We start from the raw sequence: 26,963 nt of genomic DNA on the forward strand, positions 1-26,963 counted from the left end.
CCCTTTAAAACAAAATCAGATAGCATCCTCGATATCATCTTAAGAAGCAATACATGGCCTTGAACCTTAGTGAAAATTTTCAACTAGACAAAATCTCTCTCTCTCTCTAAAAAAAAAAATGATTTAATTTAGGCTTGACCAAAAAAACTAACAAGTAGCAGGCCTATACCGATCTCTCTCTATACCTTAGACCACCAAGATTGAAATACTAAAGATGAAAGTCTAATTTAATTATGAAAAAAAAAAGCCCACCGAGCTATACAGTGAGCAAAAACCTTACAACCTTTGCCTTTGTTAACAAAAGAAAATTCACCATCATCGCGCACCCTTTGTGTGATGGTCACTCTACAAGTACAAGTTCTTGTAAGGTCAGCGAGGAGCAAGGGTCGAGCTTTAAGTTTCTAGAAGGGAGTTTCACACACATATATTTAAATTAGGTTAGAATATGATTTCTATCTCAAGATAATTAAAAAAAAAAAAAAAACAAAAAGAAAATTCACAGTTGTAAATTTCTTTTGCTCTATTAAGCGCATCCTCCACAAGAGCCACATATGACAAGTGTGTAGAGCTTCCCAATTCCCACTTCACCAAAGGTTTGGTAGCATTCAAGGGTCGCCTCTTTCCATAATCACACTTTTAAAACCCAATTCTACGACATGTATTAGTGCAACAAAAGAAACACTCTCTTCTCCCCCATAATGAATCCCTTGCAAAGACCTGTTTTGCCCATGCCATTACCACTTGGCTTTGGCCATTCATTCCCAAAACCCCCCATTTGATACCTTATTGTATGTAATAGTTGCATCAAGATTGCATTTCATTTCACCTAACTTGCTAGAGGAGGCAATAAGGATTGTCCTTTACTTGTTGACTTGCTAGCACCTAACTCATTTCATACTTGCTTGAATATTTGGAGTTGAAATTATATGTGAAATTGATCATCAATATAATTCTAGGAACACAAAACACTTTACAACTATTGATGTGGCAAGTTGTTAATGGTAAATGATAAAGTAATGTAAGTATTGAGCCCAAATGAGAACTAACAAACACCTACCAGCTTAATTGTTGGAAAAATAGTATTTATAACATTACTCATAGATCATTTGTCATGTGGAATTAGAACTATACCATTCTTCCCATTTGTTATTTATTGGAACAAATTATTGAAACAAAATTATCGAGTAATGCACTATCTTGTTAACAACTTTGTTTTGCTGCAAAAACTTGGTATGGAGGTTTCCTGGGCAGTGATTAGGAGTCTTAGAATCCGTTTGAGAACGACTTATTTAGCTGAAATTGAAAACTTTTTGCTGAAAATACTATAGATAAAGCTAAAAAATAGCTGAAATAGTACAGTGAGACCTATGAATAGTATTAAAAATAAGCTGAATAGTATAAAAAATAAGCCAAATAGTAAAAAGAGCTGACTTTTTAAGCCAATGGCAAATGCAACCGTGTTTGATGCTGAAAAAAATCTTAAAATTTTATTTTATTTTATATTTTTAGTATATGTAATTTTATTTTATTTTAAATACATTTTTTAATTTTTTTCAAAGTTTATCTCTGACCTACTAATTAATTGACATGGAAAAATTAAATTGACATAACATACTTTGATTAGATCAATTAACATACATGATAAACTAATGTGATATTTAATGACCACATCATTAAATGGACGAAATGATTTGAATCCACATGCTATATAACGTTCTAAGTTATGATTAAATTTTAAAACTTTAAGAGGCAAAAAAACAAAATTACCCCAAAATGTAAATTGCAATTTAGGGAAAAAAGATCCGAGCCCTTTTTTATTTGGAGAATCAAGAATGTACTCAAGAAAGTGGGCCGGGGATCTAGAATTGACTAGATGTTTCGTCAAAAAGTGACCAAACCAAATAACCATTTCGTTTTGAGAAAATAGTATAAGTAAAAGCTTTGAACACGAACTGCTTTCATAGCTCAGTTGGTTAGAGCACCCGTTTAGTAAGCGGGAGGTCTTGAGTTCGACTCTCAATGAAAGCATTTCTATTAGAGGATTTTTGAAGGTTTTGCAAAATCATCCAAAAAGTCTTCTGAGTTCTGACGTTTTGCCTCGGCCTACAACGTTTAACTGTACCCGAAAGAATGATGTTAATCGCTTGTGTTTCTCTATTTATTTCCTAATGAAACGCACATTGTACCATTTGTTTTTTTGCATTAAGATCAGAATAAACTGCAACTACAAGAGAGGTGAAGCATCACAGATTCTTGTATTTGGCAGAACCCCATTTTTTTTTTTGGCAAATCCATCCCTTCCAGCTACAAATATCTTTTTGTTCATCATCTGACCTGATTAAATTTCATATATATTATTGTGAAAAAAACAAGAGAGCATTCTTCTTGTGACATCTCTATGTTATTATTTTATAACTCTATGGGAATGTATTATGAGAGGCAATGGCGACTCCAGGAATATTTTTCAGGGTGTTCCTGGGTGGGCTTACTCTGTTACAATTTTTTTTTTTCTTTAGATTCTCTATTATAATTTTTTCTTTTTTAGATTTTTGTTCAATTTTTTTTTTTTTAGCTTTTTCTTTTTGCTTGAAAGCAATGTTATGAATACTGTTTTGGACATTGTTTCGATTTGTTTAGTGGAACAGAATATTTCGGTACTGATATATTTCGATGTATCATTTCAGGGTATTTCGAGATTTCTAAAAAAAATTAAAAATAATATATATTTATATTTATATTTTCTTATATAACATAAAATTATTGATCCAAATAAGTAAACCTCAAATAAAACAAATCGTTTAGTTTTTCTTTTTTGACACTCAGATCATTTAGTTATTACATAACAATTACTGTTTTATAATATTAAAACATAAATATGTAATTAAATAATAAAAAACAACAACCAAAAATAGTACAATAAGAAGAAGAAGAAAAGGAAGAAGAAGAAGTAGGGGCGACCTTTGCGATGGCTAGATTTGTTTTTTAGGCATTCGACGCAGGTAATGACATGCTGTGCTGACGAGTTTGTTCGTTTAGGGATTTTTCTTTTTTTCTTCTAAAAACTGGTACCGGCCGAAATATAACAAATAATCCACCAAAATTTAATTTTGAGAAATGATATGTCCATGACATTTTCACAACATTTTTACAACAAATTCTAAGTGGTAGGTTGTTACTGGTTATTATTGTTGTCATAAAAAAATAATCTTAGTGCTAGGTTCAAATTTGAACTAATAATAACTAACCATCTATGATTTGTTATGAACATATTGTAAAAATGTTGTGAACATAGCATCTTTCTTTAATTTTATTGGCATAAAAAAATTTTGAAAGTATTCCTAATTTTTTTGAGGGTTTTCCTATTTTTTTTTTTTTTTTTAAGGGTAGATAAGTAAAAAATGTTTAATTATTACATATAAAATTTTTTTTTTTTCAGGTCAGGGTGGTCCTGGGACCACCCTGACCTCTATGTGGCGCCGCCACTGAATTGAGAGGCTTTGTTCTCCTTACACTTCTGTTTCTGTTTAATAAACACGATCCTTTTCCACCTAAAAAGTAGGGATAAAACTGGGGATTATATGTTCATTAAGGGAGAAATCCTGCCCCTCATATAGCTTGGTGTAAAATTCATTAAAGCTTTAGTTTTTGTGTAGCTTTGCTCCGAATGGTAGGGGCGAAGAATCAGTTACCGGTCCAAAAATGGAGAGAGTTGGTCTTGGGGATGATACATTTGCTGCTAACCCAATCCATTTCAGTGTCTTAATTTGTACTGGATGATACTTTTTGATTCACATTTCAGGCATTGAAATCTGTTCAAGTAGCTATTTCCAGAAAATCTCACGCATTCGGTGATCAATTCGATTATAAATAACATGGAAGCGTGTAGATTTTTTTTTATAATCACTCAAATTTTGACTCCCCATCATCTTTGAGAGAGCAACAAATCTAGGGCTCGTTTCTTCAGGCCTTCAAACTAACGAAGAATGGAGTTTTAGAAAAGCTTTTTCCATGCTTTCCAGCCTACCAACTCGGTTATCTTCTCATTTGTAGTCAATGAATGCGGACACAACTTTTAGACTTTTAGTACAGTAGTGTTCTTCTGACTAATAAACCTTGAAATGCAAACTTTTCAACATCCAGTTATCCAAAAGTTGCTCAACACTTGCTGAATATTGTTGCGTTAGAGAAGAATGATATTACAAAGCTAAAACTCTTAAAAAAAGAAGTGATGAATTGCACCCTTTCCATAATATACCACACTGCAAAGTGATGTGAACAAAGAGTGGAAGTTCAATATCTCAAATTCTGAATGCAATTTTAGCAAACAACACAAACATAATTGATATCTTAGCCTCGAATTTCATTTCAGCATTCTAGTTTTCTACCATTACACCAAGAAAAATTAGAAAATATCCAAGGAGTTATTGATGGGCAATATGCACCCCACTCCCCCCTCCTGTGTATATATACATATGCATACCCCTCCCCCCTCCTGTGTGTGTGTGTGTATATATATATATATATGAAAACAGAAAAAATAACCGCTTTCAAAAATTTAAAAAAGACAAACATTTCAAGCAAAACAAAATATTAAAGAATGGGTTCATCCTTACAATTCTTGATAACTTATTCATCTACACATATACACAATTGATAGATAAGCCTGCACCTCCACCAAGGAAAAAAGAGAGAAGAAAAATACAAAATATCATCATTGTTACAAATGCTTCATCAGGACCTAAGAAATCTTTATTCTTTAGTGGCTAACTTCCAACTTGCAAAATGATAGGCTCCTATGACATAGAATGACAAATTAATCTGTATCAACAGTAACATAAACCTATCTCATTATCTTGTCCTACTACATGTTCATTTTCCTCTAAGCATTCTGTGCAGATGCCTCTTCTTGGCTTACCCAAGATGATGATCTGAATTACAAACCCTGCACTTTTGCCACTAATAAAACACATTACTGGACCAGCAATGATTCACAAGTTGTATCTTCCTTAAAGAAGATAAAGCCCAGGCATTAGGCAGCAACCTTCATCACAGTCCTACTCAATCCATTGAAAGAAGAAAATAACTTTTTAAAAAAATTAAAAAAATCATCATCAAACCATTTTTTATTTTTAAACCCAAATCTTTTGCATCAGCTTCTATGGAATCTTTCCCCTGTATCATGTCTTTTGTATCAAAAAAATGGTCCAGAGAAACTTAAGATGATATCCATATTCCATTAATTTCAGCAACTACTGCCCTTGATGTATCTTGACCAAACTTCTGTGATGCCATCCACGAAAAATCATTGACTAGGCAGTGAAGAAGAAGTGGAATAATAGGCTCTTCTGATATACAATAAGAAATTGGTCCAAAGCACGGTGCTAAGAGAGGGCATACAATCCTCCGAAGGCCAGAACAGAAGTACCTCAATAAGACTAGTTAAAGGCTACAATATGGAATCTTCAAGATCCAAGAGACTTGCCTGACTTTCTACCACCATCAGGCACAACAGTGAGAAAGGGCCAGCCAAATTCATCTAATCAACATACATATATAATAAACTGATAAAATACAGCTAATTTAAAAATCAATTCAGTAATATAATATGGCTTCAATGGACCTTATAATTGAAGATGAAATATTATCATAAACGTAAAAGATGAGTAAAATATTACTCTTATAATATTTCAAGATAATAACAAAAAATTTTCCCTAATATATTTACATGCCCATGGCTTATGCTGGGCATGTAAATATAGATATTTTGATGTGAACTGTACCCCGTTACTTTGTCAACTAAGCCGATTGAAATTAAATTCAAACCAGAGATTCGACCAATCACTCAAACCTCATAAGGAGTAATCTGCTAATGCAAAGGTCATTGAACAATATTATGAAACAATTGATCAAAAGTATCATTGTACATCAAATAAGACTGATTGAACAGCAAACCAATAAGACATGAATACAAGGATATAACAAACTTAAGAAATCCACGTTTTCTACAAATGATGAAGTTCTTCATCCAGATTACAATAGAACATTAATAAAAAAAAAAAAAAAAAAAAAAAAAAAAAAAAAAAAAACCCAAAGTTACCATAAAAAGGAAGACACCATCATACTCCATACAACCAATCAGTTCCTACCAAGCGGCAGTGATCTACATGAATACGTTTCCTTAAAATTCGACTTCCTTGACGATGTAAATATCGAAGCATACACTTCCTTCGTAGCATTAGCCGGTGCCAAATCCACTGCCTTAAACCGCTTCACTGCGCCATTACCAACTCCCTTAACACCAACCTCACCATTCACAACCTTCCCATTTCCCTCCACTTTACCCGAAACCTTCTCCACAGCCTTCACATCGATCCCATGCTTCTTACCACTCACCCGTGAAGCCTCCAATCCAATACCCTCTTCTCCATTCAAACCCATCTCCCCATTCTTCACCTTCTTTGTCTTTTTCTCCCTTGTCTTCGCCTTCTCCTCCTCCATCCTCTCCCTCAACACCGCCACCTCCTCTTCACTCCCATTGATCACAAGCTTATCTGATTCCTTAAACTCCTCATGGCACACAAGGCACGCCGAGGACTTAACCTCCTTCAAAGCCTTGGCACTCAAAACATGCCCACAATTCCTCAAAGCCAAAAACTTATACTTCCCATTAAACGCAAGACCCGTAATTGGGCATTCAAACCGCGTCCCATCATGCACATTCTCATCTAATTCTGCCCCGGGAATCATCGACAGCTTAACCGTAATCATATCCTTCAACCCTTTGATATGCCCAAATGCCTTGGGCAACTTCTTCCCCAACAAAGCCTCAACCAAAGCTTCCTTGTTGAACACATTACCGAGCTTATCGATAACACAAGGCTCCCTCAAGGGCTCATTGGAGAGAGCACAATTGGACCACTTGGAGAGCCTCTGCTCATTCGGGTCAGCCTTATCAGGTTTCTTTTCGTCGTACATGTGGAGATAGCAGTCGCGGGACTCGGCCCCAGTCGCACCACCATCGCCGCCTCCGCCGGGGAGTCTGGGGTGTAAAATAAGGGTGGAGAGAGGGGCAATTTGGGGAACTTGGAGAGGGGTTGAGTCAGGGAGGGTTTTGCCATTGAGGGTGAAGTAGAAGGAAGAGAGGGATTGGGTTGAGAGGAGAGAGAGCTTGAGGTTGTATAGGGTTTGATTTGGGGTTGGGGTTAGGGTTAGGGTTTTTGTGGGGATTTGGGGATCAAGGGATTGGATGAAGATTTGGAGAGTCATTGTATAGATGGGAGATTAGGGTTTGAAGATTTGGAGGGGAATTGGATTTGTTAGGGTTTGGGAATTTGGCAGAATTGGATTTTCTGATTTGTGATCGCAGGGTCGGTGACGAACTGGGTGTGAAAGAAGTTCGGTTAGCCGCGCAGCCGAAGCTATTATATACGGGTCCAGCTCCCCTCCCTTCTTGTCTAGATGAGTGACACCTGGCAAATGACACAATCAAAGGTTCAAACCCACCCAAGTCAACTATGGGTTTTCTCTTGATGCATCAAGATCAGAACTTGAGTAAACGTGAATTCTGAATGCTAAGAGAAAACCCAAGAATTTTTTTTTTTTGACAAAACCCAAGTTTGCTTTATTTTCAATCTCAATAAACAACTGAACTTGAGAAAATTTGACGTTGAATAGATTTAGCCATTCGGTGATAACGTGTTGGGTCTTCAATAGCCCAAATCAACAAGCAATATCCAGTAAATAAGAAAAAAAAATGATAAAACAAAATTAAAGAAATTTAAAACAAGAATGGAGATAGAAGAGATGATGGTTTTACAAGCAGAATGAAAATGGCTTTACATACAAACAGAGGACAATAAATAATCTGCACACCCACCATGCACAATAGAGCTTCCTTGGCTTTTACCTCTTTTTTTTTTTTTTTCCAGAAAGTAATGATCTTGGCGCCTTTGATTCTCAGCCGAGTGTGACGATGTTAGAGAGATAGGGGCAAAAACTTTAGAGGAAAGAACAAGAGAAAGAAATACCAAAAAAATTGAGAGAAAATCATAGTTAACGTGGGTGGTTTTTAACTTTTGGATGTGTTATTTGCCACGTGTCACTCACTAGATAAAAAATTGGGAGGGGAGCCGGACTCGGCTGCGCGGCTTGTAGAAGAGAGAAGAAGGGTATTTTAGTAAAAACGGAATTTAGCTAGGGTTTTAGGGTTTGATGTACGTAAGTCATCGTTGACATATAAAAACGCCTCCCAGTCAACAAATCTCTTCTCCGCGAGCAGATTATCAGTGCAAGCAGCTCCTAGATCTACACCACCACAATCTTCAAGGTCAGTCATGTCCCCTTTCTAAAATTATGGGTTCGGTTTTTGAATTTGAATATTCTACTTGGTTTCCGAGATTCATTGTAGGAAACCATAAGAAACGATTTTTTTTTTTGAAACCCTTTAGCTTATTATAATCTGGGTCCTTAGTACAACTTTCCTTAGCCAATTACTTCTCTTTTAGGTTATGTGAATCATTAGTTTTCCCCAGAAACCAAAATACTATGTGCCCATCAGATTATTTTTTCAGATGATATATAATATTGTTTTATGCTAAATTTTAATTAACTAGACAGACTATTTTCTAAATCTAGGAATGATAATTGAAAATGTTGGGCTTTGCTTTGTTTGTTGCCTTGAATTTTTAATACTCTGGATGTGATTCTTCAGGTGGACTAAGAGCAGTACAGAAGATTTGAGCTAAAAATGAAATGCTTTTAGTTGTTTTCTGAGAAAAAAAAATGTCGATTTCTTATTTCAAAATTGATAAACAGTACTTCAGAATTACAGACACTATCATGAATTTAGACAAGGGTGTGGAAATGTTTAGCGGGTGTGCGTAATATTATGAAATTGTAGTCAAGGTTTTTGATGTGATTTTTCTTGTTTTTTTAGAAGTTGATTCAATGCAATTGATTAGATCTATCTCCATCAAGTTTGAGGTTGTTGATTGATGATACTCTTATTAGTTATTTGGATTTTTTCTCCAAATATAGATATCCACTGTTCTGATGTGTTTTTAAGAACCCGTGAAATAAAGTTGCATGTGTCCATTAATATGATGACTGAGGAAAATTTGAGTTGGACTTGAATGTTAAACTAACGATCGCCTTTTGAATTAAATTTACACTTTCTTTTAATCTTTTACAATCTTGTTGACATTTTTATTTCTCTTTTGGAACCAGGAAAGTGACTTGTAATCTGATCGTCAACCAGAAATGTCAGGGTACGTATATATGTCGTTCCACTTGTTTTCTGTCTTCTTAATACTTGCAAACAAAAGAAAATAAAGGGGTGGGGGGCCAATAAGCTTACTTGGGCCTGCTCTTGTCATTTTTTTACTGCAATTTAAGTACCATACAATTTGTTGAGCCAGAGATCCCAATTTGGCTATAGTGGTTTCTCCTATTTCATACATGGCTAGTTGGATTGCTGGTTGATTTTGGCCCCTCTTATTATGTTTGGAAATGAGGAGATATGATATTGCTAAAATACTGGGAACGTGTAGTAGTGTCTTTTGTGTTCTGTTCTAGCATAATACTTTAAAAAAATGCCATTATTTTGGTGCTGCATTAGCATTTGTGCTTAATGTAAACTAATTCTGATAGTGGTGAACGCTGAAAATATGTTTAAGTGGGTTATAGCTATTTTTAGCAAGCATTGCGGGCTGTGTTTTTGGCCATATGGATTAGTGCTTTTCATGTGGTAGATTAGGTTAAGTCCTAGTTTGCTAGAAGAGTTTGTTGTAGCTAGAGTCAATGAAAGCTCAACTTCTCTGACTCATGAGTGATAAATATGGATGTCGTACTTCTGCACACTACTTATGTTTCTTTCAATCTTGATTTTAGACGAAATATATTTTTTTCTGATTGATAAGATACTTGCATGTTTAATGGGTTTTGAATCTATGACCTCACCCTCCACCCGTTCTTGTGAGTGAGAGGAGGAACTGTCTTTTGAACCAGAGCTTATTGGCATTTAACATATAGTTTTATTGATATTGAGAAAACTTCTGAAGCTGTAATAAAATGTTTACATTCCTTGACCACAATGTTTGTATTTAATGTATGATTTGAGCAAAAACTCGAGACTTTGGATTGAAGTCCTTGGTCCCTTAAGGACCATGTTACATAATTGCTCCTTTTATTCTGTAATATGTGTTTTTTTACCAGTTTGTTCTTGGTTATGTCCTTCAGTGATCAATGCTTAATTCTAAACGTGAACCTCCTCTCTTTGTGTTGGACATCTTTACCACCTTTTTCCTTTTATGGCTAATACAGAGAAGAAGCACCTGTTGCACCTGTTGCAATTGAGACCACTGAAGCACCTCTGGGTGAAGCCATGGACATCATGACTGCCTTGCAGCTTGTGCTGAGGAAGTCACTTGCTCATGGTGGGCTTGCACGAGGACTCCATGAAGGTGCCAAGGTGATTGAAAAGCATGCTGCACAACTCTGTGTGATAGCTGAGGACTGCAACCAGCCAGATTATGTTAAATTGGTCAAGGGCCTTTGTGCTGATCATGATGTTAAATTAATGACAGTGCCTAGTGCTAAAACACTTGGCGAGTGGGCTGGTGTAAGTGAAATTTACTTGTTTAACTAGTTAGTTAATTTCAGTTACTTAGAATGATTTCACTTGCAATTATGTGGTGAATTTATCTCTCTTTCTCTCTTAATTGTTGTATTCTGTTGTTATATGTGAGATTTTGGAAAATAAATGAGTGCTTTAGACACCTAAATAAATAGACAATGGTTTTTATTTGAATATTTTTTTTCATCTAATTTGTCTACCATTTCATGGCTGTATCTTTAGTATTCATGCGTTTTTTTTGTGTGCAAATAATCTGAACATAATTTATAAGTGAATTGGTCTGCCATTTGCCATGTACTTACTCATGGTCGATTCTATTAATTTAATGGAAGCCTGCCTTGTGTTCTTTTGGTATTCATATTTTTTTTGGCTAATATGTCCATTGAAAACTGATATCATCTTTTAGCTTAATTGTTCTGTTTCATCTATGGATGCAGTTGTGTAAAATTGATTCTGAAGGAAAAGCTAGAAAGGTTGTGGGTTGCTCCTGTGTTGTAGTGAAGGTAAAGACACATCCATGGAATAATATTATCTCTTGATTGGTTCTCTTCTGTTTTTATTTTTATTTTTATTTTTTTGGGAGTGGGTGGGGGGTGGGAATAAGGGGTTTCCATAAATAAACTAGGGTAAATTATACCAACCACCCTTAAGGTTTCATGAAGTGACACCCCACCACCCCCAACATTTCATGAAATGATACTCCCCCTCTCGAGGTTTGTCTAAATGCAACAGTTAAGTTTTCACTAACAAAACAAACCATTTTTAAAGAAGTTTCCTATTAAATTATACATACTTAAGGGGGGAGTGTCATGTATCCACAAACCTTAAGGGAGGGGAGTCTCATGTATCCACAAACCGTAAGAATCTTTTTTAATAATGGAATGTTTGACTTAACTCTTGCATTTATACAAACCTAAAGAAGAAGGGGGTGGGGGGGGTGCCATTCCAATAAACCTCAAGGAATGGTGGTGTAATTTATTTATTTTTTCAGTAAACTAAATAACTTCTCTTTGACTACTTCACTCTTCTATGCAATAATTCTTTCTTTATTCTTTTGACCTAACCTATTTATTCGACTGTTTTACAGGACTATGGAGAGGAGTCGGTGGGTTACAATATTGTTCAGGAATATGTTAAGTCCCATTAAGTTAAGCAAAATATTGGAGAGTGAGGCCCATTTTGCATTGAGAGATTGTTCCTTAGGTAGCACTGAGCTTTTCTTTATTAATGGATTTTGATACTTGATAAACCTCAATGACAAGGTATATCATTTTTCTTTTGAGTAATGCAGTTTGTATGTCAAATTCATGTCACAAGTAATTTATTATCTTTTCCAATTATTAGTATTGTGTTCATAACATGGGTAACCCGTTTAATCACCAATTTTACTTGTCTGAGATGCCTTAAATGGATTCCACATTTGACTTGCTTTGTTCTGTGGTTGACATTTTACATTATAGTGAGGTGGGTTTTCTCCAAAAGTTTTAGCATTGAGTGGGTCCAAAGAAATTAGGGAGTTTAGTAATATTTTGTAGAAAAGGACCAGGTAAAAGATGTATTTTGGCTGTTGAGGCTATAAAAGCTACATTTAATCCAAGAACATGCAATTAAAATCATCAGTAGAAATTTTCAACCATTCCTAGGGCTAGGGATCCCTTGTTCCCTTTCTGTCCTTGCGGATATAAACCACATACTGCCACTTATATGTTTACTTGTATTTATATCGAACAATAGCAAAATGTGTGTATCTATTGTAAAAATTATGTACACAAACAGCATAACATATAAAAGAAAAGGGTAAAATATCATTTTCGTCCCTAAACTTTCATAAAAGTTTGTTTTTCGTGCATAACATGGGTAACCCATTTAATCATCAATTTTACTTGTCTGAGATGCCTTAAATGGATTCCACATTTAACTTGCTTTGTTCTGTGGTTGACATTTTACATTATAGTGAGGTTGGTTTTCTCCAAAAGTTTTAGCATTGAGTGGGTCCAAAGAAATTAGGGAGTTTAATAATATTTTCTAGAAAAGGACTTGGTAAAAGATGTATTTTGGCTGTTGATACTATAAAAGACACATTTAATCCAACAACATGCAATTAAAGATCATCAGTAGAAATTTTCAACTATTCCTAGGGATTCCTTCCTTGTTCCCTTTTTGTCCCTGCGGATTTAAACCACATACTGCCACTCATATGTTTACTTGTATTTATATCGAACAATAGCAAAATGCGTGTATCTATTGTAAAAATTATGTACACAGACAACACAGAGCGTAACATATAAAAGAAAATGTTGACTTATGCCAATCTGGTTTTAGGAATCCAACACTTTTACCCCCAAACATTTGGGGCGAATCCCAAAAGCCCAGTGGATTGCAAGAGCCTCAGCTGCACCAGCATTGGAGGTGTTGATATGTTGATATGAGGCTTTCAATTTATTTGCTTCGTAATCCCAAGCAGGCGTATAACCAAAGATGCAGATTTTTCTCCCAGAGACTTGAAATTCTTACTTCCTCGACTTTCTACTACAGGTCTTCAAATGTTCTTCAAACAAATCAACAGTATTTAGAGATATCCTTGTGCGAAGGAACTACTTAATTCCTTAAGACTCCTAAAAAAATCACACCCGATTGCTGCAAACATAGTAAGCTGATCCTGGGGGATTCGGAAAGACGACCAAAGTTTTAACTAGATGTAAAGGAGAGTCCACTTGAATGGCATCTATCTTAATATCCCCAAGGCAAATATGCATCATTGTAATAAATGCCCATTCGATTCTTCCTCAACTCAACACAAGGGACATTCCTAGTGTTCCATATTCAAGATGTTGGAATCAAATCAATTCTAATACGCCAAAGCATCATTTTGTCTCTCTCATGCATGTGCGTTCTCAACAATTCAGTCCACATTGATTTAGCAGCTTGATTAGAACTGGAGGCTTTGCTCCGACCAATAGGGCAACTTGACTCGACCGAGAAGCTTCCATTACGATTTGATGTACAACAACATTTATCTGGCCTTGGGAATAAGGGCAGCAAAATTTTCTTATTAGCTACTACCAAATTCACATAAACACAAAGCTAGTCATAGCTATTAGTGAATGAAGGATTTGTTTAGTAAAGCTTAAGTAAAGCACCTCCCTGATTAACAGTGATCTCCCTACTTCAGCCAATTCATTGGAAGTTAGCCTGGCAGACAATTCCATATACATGCTGTGTTTACCCCGTCTATCAAGTTAAGCACCTCCCTGCTCAAGTAAAGCTCAAGTTCGATTTGACTCTATCAATTCTCCCCACTGAAGACTAGGATGCTAGATTGTAGACAAATGAGAGATGAAATGCAGTTTTAATGATGCCGTGGTTTCTAAGATTTTTTCTTTTTTTCTTTTTTTATGATGGGAAAGGGGGTTTTTGGAGGAAGTGAATGAGTTGTTTTTTGTTTTTCGTTCGTGGTTTGGGTTTGGGATCTTTGGGTGGTGTCTTGAATGGTATTGTGATATAATTTCAGCAAAGTAATAGTAGGTGTCAAAGGCAAGGGAGCCAATTTTATACCAGATGCTATTTTGTTATCGACTGATATCGGTGCAATTACGGGATTACCGCTATTTATATACTTATATATATATATATATATATGTTTATATTTATTTATTTATTTATTTGCATGTTTATAAATATTTAATTTAAAATTCACATAGTTTACAGCCTCAAATATTAGCCTATGTAAAATAAGTCAATGTATTTTAGCCTAAATAACATGTTATATATATATATATATATATATATATCATTATTTTTTTATTGTACATGTTGAAACATCAATATCAACCAATACACTCGACAAATCTTCAATATAACCCAATATTTTATCCAGTACATTTATGAGGAGTATCAATACTAGTTCAATGACTAGTTTAGTATATACCGTTAGTATACTGGTATGGTATTGACTTCCTCGGTCAAAAAGTCTCTTCTTCTCAATTTTCCTATTTTTAAAATAAATAAATAAATAATTCTAGGAGTTCTATGACCTCAGGGAAGGTCGTGAATTAAGCCTTTCATATGATTAGATCTTATTTCTAATCCTAGGAAGGCTCTAGAAAAATTCCATGAGAAAACAATAATGAGAATGTTCAAATCAACACTCTGCCATCTAGTCAGAGTGCAGATCAACAGGAGGGAAGACATGAGAGATCTCATTTGTTCTTTAATTGAATATCAATGCCACTTTCAATATGGTCAAGTATCTTGGATTTCCCATTATTAACTTCACATGTGGGTAGTCTTGCGAGTAGGTACAATTGTACAATTTCATAATAGAGAAAGTGCAACTTAAATTGGTTGGTGAAAGGCTAGTAGAGTCCTCTCCATGGTTGGAGGGAGAAATTATTGGTTCCTCAAGGAGGACCACTGATGTGGTCCTCCGATTCCTGCCAGCCAATAGAAAAATGTCACGTGGCCATTTTTCTGATTCAGCTCCACATCAGCACTTACCCATTACCTTAACTCTTGTTAACAAAACCAAACCAAGGTTAAAACTCAGCTCCACACTTACCCACAGCCGGAAACCCAAAATCAAAGACTTGTTCTACCTCAAGCTCTCACTTCTTCTTCCTTCTTCTTCTGATAGTCACTCTCAACTCACTCTTTCCTTTTCTTTTCTTTTTTCTCTTTGTGGAAATTTTTTATTGTTGTTGTTTATTGTGATTTCTGGGATTCCGATCCACCATTGCCAGAAACCATGGGTTCTCCAGTGAGTCCTTCGTGACTCCACTCTCTCCATGCATGATCCAAGTCACCGTCGTTGCCTCCAGATTTCTCTCCTCGACCATGGCTTTCTCAGAAGGTACTTCCCATTTCCAATCTCTACGTCTTTTTAACTCTTGCTCTCCGTTTGGTTACCGAGAAAATATTACAGCAAAGCAAGTGAAAAAGTAGAACTGAGTTTCTTTTTTTGAAAAGATTTTAAGTGGTTTTGGATGCATATCGATTAAAGTTTCTCTCTCCTGTTTTCTCTACATTTTTTTTCTTGTTTCCTAAAGGATTTGGCGTCTTCAAGTTCGTTTTGGTGAGGATTCTGGATAAGGAAATTTACTTTAGTTCATTCGGAGAAGCGTCTCTCTCTGTTGTGGTGGATTCTCTAAAAAAAAAAAAAACTTTATTTGTGAATGGATTTGAATTTCAATTATTTTTGTAGTATAATAGTACAAAAGAAAAGAAAGAAAAACTTGCTTGTGAATTTGGAATGTGCTAAAAAAACGTGCCATTAAATACAAAGATGAATCTCTACCGATTTGTTGTTGCCTTTGGTTTTTTTTGCAGTAGTATTGGCATATTAGATGTGGAGGACTGTATTTTGATTTTGATTTTGGGTTTCCGACTGAGATAAGGTAATGGGTAAGTGCTGATGTGGAGTTGAATCAGAAAAAATGGCCATGTGACACTTTCTTATTGGTTGGTAGGAGCTTGGAGGACCACTGATGTGGTCCTCCGGAGGAACCAATAATTTCTCGGTTGGAGGAGCCATGTGAATGAAAGTGGTCACCATTCACCAATTACCATATGCAAAGGGGTCATCCTCCCAAATAAAATTATAAAAGCTTTTGTATGTCACCGACTCACTCGAAAAACTTTTTTTTTTTTTTTTTGGTAAAAAGGAGATTTCATTTAAAACTAGAAAGCAGCCCCAGGTTCAAAACAGGACCTGTTGCAATACAAACCACTGCTATCAGCCTCCAAACAAGAAAATAAGTCCACAGGCGGACTAGAAATCAGCTTTTTTTTTTTTTTTTACTCACTCGAAAAACTCACCTTCTCCCATTTGTACTTTTGTAGTGTACATCCTTTTACTATTATTTTTTGAACAAAGTGCTATATGGCACTATTATCATGGGTGTACTGCCAATTATCAAGAAGGCTATCTCATCTTTTTTTTCTTTTTTCTTTTTTCTTTTTTTAATCAAAAAAAAAAAATCCATTTTACAATACCACAACACCATTTTGTTATTTTTTTAACGAAGTTCTATGAGGCATGGATGTACTGCCAATTATAAAGAAAGCTATATACATGGATTTTTAATAAGTGGAAATAAAATTTCGAAACTTAGGGTATATACATAAGAAAGATGGGACATTGTACAAATTGTTGAAATAAATTAATGCATATATAGAATTTTAAAATTTTTTTAAGATATAATGCCAACTTTTTGATGCTTGGATTTTGATTTTTTTTCCTCAATTTACTCTTAAGTAATCAAACTATTTATTCAAATCTCTTATATATGTCGTATCATAAAAAAATCTCTTATATATGGATTACTTTTCAAAGTTATCTAGTTCATAAATATATAGTAATTATTTTATTAATATATTTTAATTGACACAAAGCATGAAATATAAATTGCACTTTATATTTACGTTTTATTTTGCGTGATAATTAATTTTTTAGCTTATTTATTTTATTATTTATATTAATAAAAGTTTTTTAAATCAATTTTATTTTCGATTTCGTCTTTTAAGATTGTCTCCTTTATTTGTCACTAATTATTTCGATGTTGGGTAATTATTATCTACTTCTGGAATATGATGATGTAGAGTTTTATTCTCTCACATTCATGGTGGATCCAGAGCCAGCTTGACCAATTTTGGGGCCTAAGGCGAAAACTTTAAGTGGGGTCTTTTGACTTCTCATCTTATATTTAAATATTAATTAAGTAATATTAATTTTTTTTTGTATTTTTTTTTTTGTGTGTTTTCTTTAATGCTAGTAACAAATTTATCCATAGTTCATTTTTGAGATTTAATTTATTTTTCAATTTTATCTCTCTCTTTTTTATATCCAGATGGACATTTTCTAGTAGGCATTTGTAATTTAAAAAAAATATATAGTTCTTTATATCTAGATGGATATTTTCTAGTAGGCATTCATAATTAAAAAATATATATGACTAAATAAAGCACGATTTATAATAAAAAATTATGATTTAATTAAAATAAAATTTAAAGTATATAATAATAGAACCTGACTTATCAAAAGCATGATTGCAACTTTACTAAATCCATATATCTAAAAAGTTTATTTATCACATAACTCAATAAATTAATATTGATACCAAACAAAATTCCAGATTCATATTTTCATTATATTAACTATTATACAAATAGTTAGATTTGATTAAAATATTTATTATTTAAAAAAAGTAGAATAACTTATGAAAAAATATATAAAAAATACAAAATAAACTATTTAAAATAAAAGAATTGGGTTAATATTAACATAAAAATAAGAAAGGAATTTTTTTTTTTTTTTGAGAAATAAACATACATGTAGGGACACGGTTTTTAACGACCCATGAACGACGTTAGGCTCGCATGCAAAAGGTCCCGACAATATGATTTGTAGAGAGTGGGCTTGAAAGGTATGACCTTGGGCATAGGTTAACGATTTAGTCGCAGTTCCTACGGGAATTTCTGTATGGACGGGCTTGGCTTCACTAGCTAAACCCTCCATTAGCATGGGTTGTGAGACCCCCCCTCCTCCCTTCTTGCTTTGTTTTCTTCTCCTTTTATACTGGTGATCCATTTCCTTTTTTGCGTCCACGTGTCAATTTTACTTTTGGGGTGCAGGCTTGTCCAGTCGACCCATACCTAGAGTGGTCGGGGGTTGCTGGAAAAGCGCATGGGCATGGGTTTGAGTATGGGCTTGTCAGACGCAGAATTCCGTGTTACTGTGCTGGCGGCTTTTTCCTTGCCCTGCCCTTACACTCGGTTTGCTCCTTTCTTTGGGCATTTAGTGGAGTGCCGAGCAGGAGGTCGTCCTCGGCAATGGCTCTCCTCGGCTTGGGCCGTGGACCCTAAGATAAACTGGGCCTGGGCCAGGGCCACAATTTCTTTGGCCCCACAATACACATACAAGGGAGAGAGAAAATGGTTCTAACATAAAAGCACGCCACAACTCTACTCAAAAGTCACAATAACTTTTAAATGAGGGTAAGGTAGGTTATATTACATACAAACTAAGAAAGGAAAACTGTTAAAACAAACTAACAAAACTGGGTCAATGTGATATCACATCAACCCAAGTGTTAGGACATATGTGTTTCACATGTTAAGAACATATGTCATAATTTTATGTAATTGGCTTATCCTTTGACAAAACGCACTATACTTGTATTTCGATAGATTTAAGATGTTTTTAAATACTTCAAGAAACCATGTTTCAAGATGAAGTGTTGAAGCCTTCAAGTCTATCCAAGAAAGCAAGCTGAAAGTGCAGAGTTACTAAAGCTCGATAGCTAGCATGTGTCGAGGTTTAAGGAAGCTGTTCAGCCCGTGTGCTTGACACCTTCTCGACAGCTGCTCAACATCTCCTATCTGTCAAGGTTTAAGAATTTCAAAATTTTGATATGATTTTCTTAGAATCCGTGAATGTGTTTTTGGGTCTTCTTTTCTCCTAACCCTAGACATATAAAAGAATTGTTTTAAGGGTCGTCAAACAGTTCACAAGTTGCACAAGTATTGAGCAAACTCTGTTCAAGCAAATTGTGACCGGAGACGAAGTTCTTACCCTAGTTCATCTCTTTCTCTTGAAGAAGTTGCTGTGTATGTGCACTGTAAGGTTTTGTAACCAAGTGCTTCTTGATCTTCATTGTTAATGAAGTGAAGAATTTTGCAGCCAACATCTTCTTCTAGTTGATGATTTAAGTCACGTACTAGGATCCGCGCAATTGGTTAGTTACATACTGGGATTCGTGCATCAAAGGGTGGCGTTCATATATTGAAAAGTTCAGAGGTTCTGAAGTGGTACAAGGTTTCTGCTATGAGTTCATCTACGAGGATTGTAGAGTCTAGGGACAAATGTTTTGTACTAGATCTAAAACTTCTCTTTTCTATAAGGGATTGCTTTTCGGGAAGGTTTCCTCCCAGGGTTTTTACTGTGAAATTAGTTTGTTTCATTGGTTTTCCTGGGTCATCATATCTTGTCTTATTTATTTTTCCGCTGCATGATTTTGACATGATATTGATGTTTGTTTGTTTTAACAAGTTTTATTGATAATAAATCTAATTAACAATTTGGATTTAAAACTTGTTAATTCTATCAATCAGGGTCTAAATTTCCCAACACCAAGTATGGCTAAGAGCTAATAGATGTAGTGCTATCAAATAATTACTATAGAGGCTAAATTGTAAACGTGCGTCAGTTTGTACATTTATCTTGTCTTATTTATTTTTCCACTGCATGATTTTGATATAATATTGATGTTTGTTTGTTTTAACAAGTTTTATTGATAATAAATTTAATTAACAACTTGGATTTAAAACTTGTTAATTCTATCAATTGGGGTCTAAATTTCCCAACACCAAGTATGGCTAAGAGCTAATAGGTGTAGTGCTATCAAATAATTACTATAGAGGCTAAATTGTAAATGTGCGTCAGTTTGTGCATTTATGTTGGTTTATAGATCTCATTCATTATTATATTAGTTTTTATATTTTATGTAGTAAAATTTATAATAATTTTAACATTTAATTTTTTTGTTTTGTTTTTTCTATGATAAAATTTTATTTTTATTTATTGACTAATATTTAGGGTTTTATTGGCTAAAATTTGGGGTGTTCCTTCACTTGAGGGCCTTAAGCGATTGCCTAAGTCGCCTAATAGGTTGAGCTGGCCCTAGGTGGATCCTGATGATGCACGAATTGTGTTGTCAGTATGTTCCTCGTTCGGACTGAATGGAAGAGTTATGTTTCCTGCCAAGAACAAAGAAATGGATAATAAGTAACATTGGGGTGGTGCCCTGTCAAGGACCCTCTGATGCTTTAAGTTAGATAATCTTTCTTAGGAAATCTCAGTTATGTATTTTTGCTGAGATTGTGTACCTTTTCCTCTTGTTGATTCTAGCCTTTTATAGGCTTGCTCCATATAAAATTATAAATGCTGACAACCCTTGGCTTTCTGGCGTTATCACTCCCTTGTAATTTGCTAATGGCTATTGAAGGCTCATTAAGGCATTTGTAACGCTCTTATGGCCGTTGCTCAACCGTTAGTTACAATTGAGTTATTGCTAAACATAAATGCAGTTAACATCGTACACAGATATATATATATATATATATATATATATATATTTGGGTAAACTGCAATGCATTAAATCAAAACGAAGAAATACAAGAAATGGTATCTTCCAAACAAACAGCTGCTAAACAAACAGCTGCTAATCGTACACAAATATTAGATGGCCATTAATGTTGTACTCATCCTACGTAAGTACCCAATAATTTTTCTTGAATGTCCCTTTATTGTTTTTGACTAACTGAATAAGCTTTTATTGCTAACCAAAGAGAGGGATACAAAGGATCATCAGCTAGCCACTCTAGGCTGAGCTTCCTAATTACAAATGAAATTTATGATGTCTCTTTATTGATTTCTAAAAGACATTGATGGTGTGTATTGCACTTGAACTATAATGAGAAGTAATGGTCATACTCCATTGTAATCTGCTAATGGCTATTGAAGACTCATTAAGGCATTTGTAACGCTCTTATATATGGCCGTTGCTCAGCTATTAGTTACAATTGAGTTATTGCTCAACATAAATGCAGTTGACATCGTACACAAATATTGGATGGCCATTAATGTTGTACTCATCCAACTAGATGAATTTATGGTAGAATTTACTATGAATGAAAAAAAAGGAAGTATTACATCATTATATTACATAAGTATCTAATAATTTTCCTTGAATACCCCTTTATTGTTTTTGACTAACTGAATAAGTTTTTATTGCTTACCAAAGAGAGGGATACATCAGTTAGCCACTCTAAGGCTGAGCTTCCTAACAAATGAAATTTATGATGTCTCTTTATTGATTTCTAAAAGACATTTATGGTGTGTATTGCACTTGAACTACCATGAGAAATAATGGTCATACTTGAGACTAGATCTCTAATTAAATTGTAGCCTTTGATTACCAAACAAAAGAAGTCCACATTCATGGGGTAGCTCATGAGCTTTATCATTATGAGACGATGGATGTGATCCACGAATGAATACAGGCAGGCAGGTCATTTTGGCTAGAGAGAAATTATTTGTGGTCCATGCATGGGAAGATGATGATGGAAGATGGAACCTTAACCACCCGAACTGCAGACTAAGAATTTGTGGTTCCCAAGGCTTTGTTTCAACACTTAACCTGCACCAATCAAGCCCGGTACCTCTCAACCACCGCTCTGCTAGCGACCCATTCATGCTTTCAGGTTTAGCTACTCCGTTCTGGGTGGTGGGACACTAGTGGTTGGTTGAGACCATGTGAAATTTCGATCCTTGTCCTATCTGACACGTGCTTCTTTTAATCCGTGCGTAGCTTATTGAAAATAGATAATTACTAGTATTATTATTATTTGATTATTAAGGCATGCATATTTTAGGGAATATACTTAAAAGTCAACCATCTTAATTACAAGTAGGAGTACTATAAGGGAGATTCCAATGAAATGTGAGAATATTCCCTTACAGAGTCACAATGAATAATGGCGGAAACTACAATTAAAGAAGAGAAAAGAAACAACAGAAGGGGAAACCCAGGTAGGATTTTTTTTTTCTTCATGTTCTAAATAAGTCCCCACAAATAATTTTTATTCACATTTTTTTGGTCAACTATTTATCTTATTCTCATCTTAAATTTATTTATTAAAAAAAAAAAAGGAATTGAAGTAGGTTTTAACTAGGGGAGGGGGATTGAGGCACACCATTTTATAAGAAGTGATATATAAGGATAACAATTCTGGGACTATATAGCTGAAAATGAGATGCCCATACTAGACTCTATGATATAATGATAACAAGATACAAGATATGGTCGACCATAGTTTGTATGTTCAAATTTTTGGTTACATGCGTGATTTCAGTTAGTTTAATTGGTAAAATCTTTTGTGGTCGAATAAGAGATCTGTAATTCGATTCTTGTCTACATAAAAAACTAATTGATATCTTGATTTGATGATAAAAAGCAATTATCAGGAGTGAACGTCATAGGTTGTGAAACTCTCCTCACACCAAAAAAAAAAAAAAAAAAAAAGGTTATGTATGTGCAGCTTTGTTTTTATTTATTTTAAATAAAAATTGGAATTGCTTTGATGTCTCCCAACTGAAATAATACAAGTGGACATTTTTTTGGTTGTGCAAAGAGAATGTTCGGTGAGTCCTTTCAAAAAAATAAAAAAGAAAAAGAAAACGAAAAGAATAGAAGCAAGTTTAGACTCCCCCAACAAAGGAAAATAATAAAAAAGACAAGAATTTGAATTTGTGTAGTAGTTACACTTTTTATGTTTATACGTACACGAGTGTGCAACTCTCAACCGAAGATCAATATAAATTTCTATGAATTTTATAAGCTCTGAAGAATGCGTAACCCTCAACTAACATAAATATAATTTTAATAATTTTTTATATATTCATATTCTTTTTAAAGAGTTTTTACTTATATTGTTCACTCATGATGATAATTCTTTACCATCAAATCAAAACACCAATTAGTGTTTAGGTGTAGGCGATGATCAAATCTCTTATTTGATAATAGAAATTTTATCAATTGAGCTAACTAGAACTTACTATATATTCATATTATTTAGCTAACAACGAATTTAATAATTTGACATTTTGACCGTTATAGATATGCTTTTAAATGATAAAAATGCCATTAATCATTAATATATATATATATATATATATATATTTCTAACATTGACATTTCTTACATAAAATTCTCTTTGTTTCATTAGAATTGGCGCGTTCATTTGGATATTGTATAATTATTGAGAATTTTAAAAATTTTCAAGCAAACAATTAGATTTTCATGAGTTTTCAGGAATTAACAAGTCTTATCTTAAATTTTCAATTTTGTTTGTAAGCATTAATATTGAGGGTGTAAAAACCCTTCAGTTGCTATTTTATCAATCAACACCTCAAATTTCCCCTTTATCCGGGTATGTATTGCCATTTTTTTTAGCAACCATGAATAGTGAGTTCTCAAATATACAACCTAGTATTCATGGGTTGTAAACATAAAAAAAATATATTATTGGAGAGAGAGAGACAAAGAGAAAGAGAGATGGAAGAGAAGAGAGGGAAACAATTTTTTTTTATATTATTTGATTGTGTAGTTTATATTATTTGATTGGGTTGTATGTAAAAATAAAAACTGGAATGTTGGGTGTTTATAATGTTATCAATCAAATGTTTAACTTTCAAAATTTTGTAATTAAACTTATGCATAAAAAATAAGTTTATAAACCAAATAGTAAATAACATCTGATTGACACAAAATTTGACATGCGTGTTAATAATATAAAGAACATGCAATCCAATAATTAAATTTTCAAATATGTAACCATGATTAGAAATTTAGAATAAGAATAAGTGATTAGCTCATTTGTAGCTAAACTTTGTCTAATTAAAAATGTTACAACTTCATTAAAAAAAAAAAAAAAATTAAATGGTAATTTTTTTTCATTGTTGTTAAAATAAATTATTTCAAAGTTACCTCATTTTTTTTAACCTGTCCCGCAGAAACTCCATCTGTGATGTGTACAATTACATTATTAATAATTTAATACTAGATTGATAAAAGGATGAAATTGCTTTTAAATATATAGAGACGAAACTATAATTTTTTTAATTTTGAAGGATGAATGTCGTACTTCTATATTTTTTTTTTCAAAAGTAAGTCGAACTTCTATTAAATTTTAGATACAAATAGTTTAAAGAGTGAACAACACGTATCATTTTATTTTAAAAAGAACTAACATCATCTATTTAGTATTTAATTCAGTAGCCATTATAGTATAATTATGATGCACTTAAATGACTCGAGATAGAGTCATGAAACACTTTTAATAAAGCTAATTCACATTGTTTGTCGTTACCGATCCAAACCGTTCTTTCTCTCCATTTGTGTGCGGAAAATGCCATCCATATGCTAACCAACTTGAAAAAAGAAAAAAGAAAAAGAAAAAGAGAGAGATACCCATTTGGAGGCACCATGCATGGAATAGATCATGACACTGAAAAGTACATTATCTATCGCAATGTAATGGGTTGCTGGAAATTTTCTTTAAACTGGTTTGGAGCAACCATTGAAAAGGTCATGCTACACATAACATTAGAATTTTGCTCATCAGGTAAATTGTATTTCTAGACTTGAGGTGAGTATGTTATTCTCTTTTTCTCTCTTTAATTATTCTTAATTTCTATGTGAGTAACTTGTCTTGAACAATGAGATGCATTTGGTTTTGATAAATTTTAACTAAGAAAAAAAAAAAGGAGAGATTTTAAAAGGTTGTACCTAACTGAATTGGGAAAAATAAGCTAGCTAATTAGTCATTAGCGCTTAGTCTTTACCTCTCTCATAAGATGAAGCTCTAAACCTTGCTCCTAAGTCATTCTCACAAGTCAAAGCTACACCACCACTTTTTATTTTATTTTTTATTTTTTATTTATAAATATATGAGATGGCACTCCCAAGGTTACTAGGATCAAGATCCTACATGAGATTGGTGAGAGGATTCGGGGATCAGATCGTAGGATCGGTATAAGTATTGTAAGATCCTTCTTTTGATTAAAAAAACCTATAATTATAATTCATAAGATATATATTAAAGAAACATTGAACAAAATTAATTCTTCACACACACACACACACATATATATTAATAGGTAAAACTTAGAGAAAATCCAATTAGATTCTACAACTGAATCCAATTTTGCGTCATGTGTCCTAAATTATTTATTTTTAGAGAGAAATTTTATTTCTTAATTATGGAGTCAAATGTGTAACCACATCATAAATATCCATCCAAGTGAGTTATTGTGTACAAAAACCAAAGAGTTTAGAATTAATGAACATAAATTTTTTTTTTTTAAATGGACAATTTACATTTTTACCTAATAATATTCTTATAAGACTTTTTAAAGAGTTAAAAAAAATATTTATTTTTAGAAAGAGTTTTATTTCTTAATTTTGGAGTCAAATGTGGGACCATATTATAAATATTCATTCAAGTGAGTTATTGCATACTGTGGGGCCCAAATGATTTATGGGCCAGGCCCATCTACCCGAGGAGAACCCAAAGGCCCAAGCCGAGGAGGGCTATGGCCCAAACTCGACAAAATATCCTTTAGATACCGCCGAGGGCAGTTCAGTCCTCGGCAGACCCAAAGTACCCCCAGAAAGAAGGGTAAAAACGGTATAGGACTAAAACTTGGAAAAAAGATCTAAAATATCAAGGGAAAGCTGCCCTTACTGCCATTCAATGCTCTGAACCTAACAGAGCCGCATTCTTTGGCTTTTACAACCACCCCCAACGACTTTGAGTATAGGCTGATGGGACAAATATCAGCCTTGGAAATGTTGACCCTATACGTGGACGAAGGACAGTGAACACAGGCGAGTATAAAAGGAAAAATCAGTAACCTAAAGGAGAGGCTGGGAAAAATGGCCAAAAACCAGAGCCTCCCAGCCCACCTCTAGGAGAAAGACTCCAGGGGTGAAGGAAAACTCAGCCTTGTATGAACACCACGAAAAACCCACCGCCTGTCGATCAAGGCCTAGCCTTCCAAACCCACGCTCTACAAATGATATTGCTAGGGCCTCTTCACGTGCGAACCCAACACTATTACGGTCCGCCACGAATCGTGTCCTTACAATTGGCGCCGTCTGTGGGGAAGGGCTTGTGTGTTGGCATAGGCGGTAGGTCGAAATAGTTCCTTTTTTATTTCTAACAATTGGTTATAGAGTTTCAGCATAAAGTTCCGTTAGGGGCTATGCTTCTTGATTAGGGGCTACGTTTGTCAGCGTTAATCGCGTGAATAATTCTAGGGGCTTGGCCGAGGAGCTAACTCCCGTAAAACCAAGTTCCAGTGCCAAAGAAAACTAGGTTTTGGACAAAACCAAGGCATTGCATAGTCCACGGACTCAAGCCTATGGGAAAACCAACTACCTGGATGTGGAAAACTAGGTTTTAGACAGAACCAAGGCATTGCATGGTCCTCGGACTCAAGCCTATGGGAAAACCAACTACCTGGATGTGGAAAACTAGGTTTTGGACAGAACCAAGGCATTGCATGGTCCACGGACTCAAGCCTATGGGAAAACCAACTACCTGGATGTGGAAAACTAGGTTTTAGACAGAACCAAGGCATTGCATGGTCCTCGGACTCAAGCCTATGGGAAAACCAACTACCTGGATGTGGAAAACTAGGTTTTAGACAGAACTAAGGCATTGCATGGTCCACGGACTCAAGCCTATGGGGAAACCAACTACTTGGATG

General features: G+C 34.4%; 2 protein-coding genes, 1 long non-coding RNA gene and 1 other non-coding gene across 5 annotated transcripts; 3 read left to right on the forward strand and 1 right to left on the reverse strand.

Moving 5' to 3' along the window:
• The first annotated feature begins 1,954 nt into the window (after positions 1 to 1,954).
• Positions 1,955 to 2,028, forward strand: TRNAT-AGU. The gene has a single exon. It is a non-coding gene; the product is annotated as a tRNA-Thr (tRNA).
• Positions 2,029 to 5,891: 3,863 nt separating this feature from the next.
• On the reverse strand, positions 5,892 to 8,017 carry LOC115977232 (replication termination factor 2). 2 transcript variants are annotated; one of them, XM_031098968.1, is made up of 2 exons: positions 7,907 to 8,017; positions 5,892 to 7,469 (listed from the first exon to the last, which is right to left on the reverse strand). In XM_031098968.1, the coding sequence occupies exon 2, from the start codon at positions 7,264 to 7,266 to the stop codon at positions 6,136 to 6,138; it is 1,131 nt and encodes a 376-aa protein (XP_030954828.1). In that variant the 5' UTR covers positions 7,267 to 7,469; positions 7,907 to 8,017; the 3' UTR covers positions 5,892 to 6,135. The 2 variants fall into 2 exon arrangements, with proteins under 2 accessions (XP_030954828.1, XP_030954827.1); XM_031098967.1 differs by having other exon boundaries at positions 7,877 to 8,017.
• Positions 8,018 to 8,156: 139 nt separating this feature from the next.
• On the forward strand, positions 8,157 to 11,993 carry LOC115977233 (40S ribosomal protein S12-like). Its single transcript, XM_031098969.1, has 5 exons — positions 8,157 to 8,326; positions 9,226 to 9,266; positions 10,321 to 10,618; positions 11,071 to 11,136; positions 11,721 to 11,993. Exons 2-5 carry the CDS (start codon positions 9,259 to 9,261, stop codon positions 11,778 to 11,780), a joined length of 432 nt encoding a protein of 143 aa, XP_030954829.1. The 5' UTR covers positions 8,157 to 8,326; positions 9,226 to 9,258; the 3' UTR covers positions 11,781 to 11,993.
• Positions 11,994 to 15,158: 3,165 nt separating this feature from the next.
• Positions 15,159 to 15,773, forward strand: LOC115957476. The gene is made up of 2 exons (XR_004084365.1): positions 15,159 to 15,482; positions 15,679 to 15,773. It is a non-coding gene; the product is annotated as an uncharacterized LOC115957476 (long non-coding RNA).
• Positions 15,774 to 26,963: the final 11,190 nt, after the last annotated feature.

Source organism: Quercus lobata, chromosome 2 (assembly GCF_001633185.2).
Source record: "Quercus lobata isolate SW786 chromosome 2, ValleyOak3.0 Primary Assembly, whole genome shotgun sequence".
Classification (NCBI taxonomy): domain Eukaryota; kingdom Viridiplantae; phylum Streptophyta; class Magnoliopsida; order Fagales; family Fagaceae; genus Quercus; species Quercus lobata.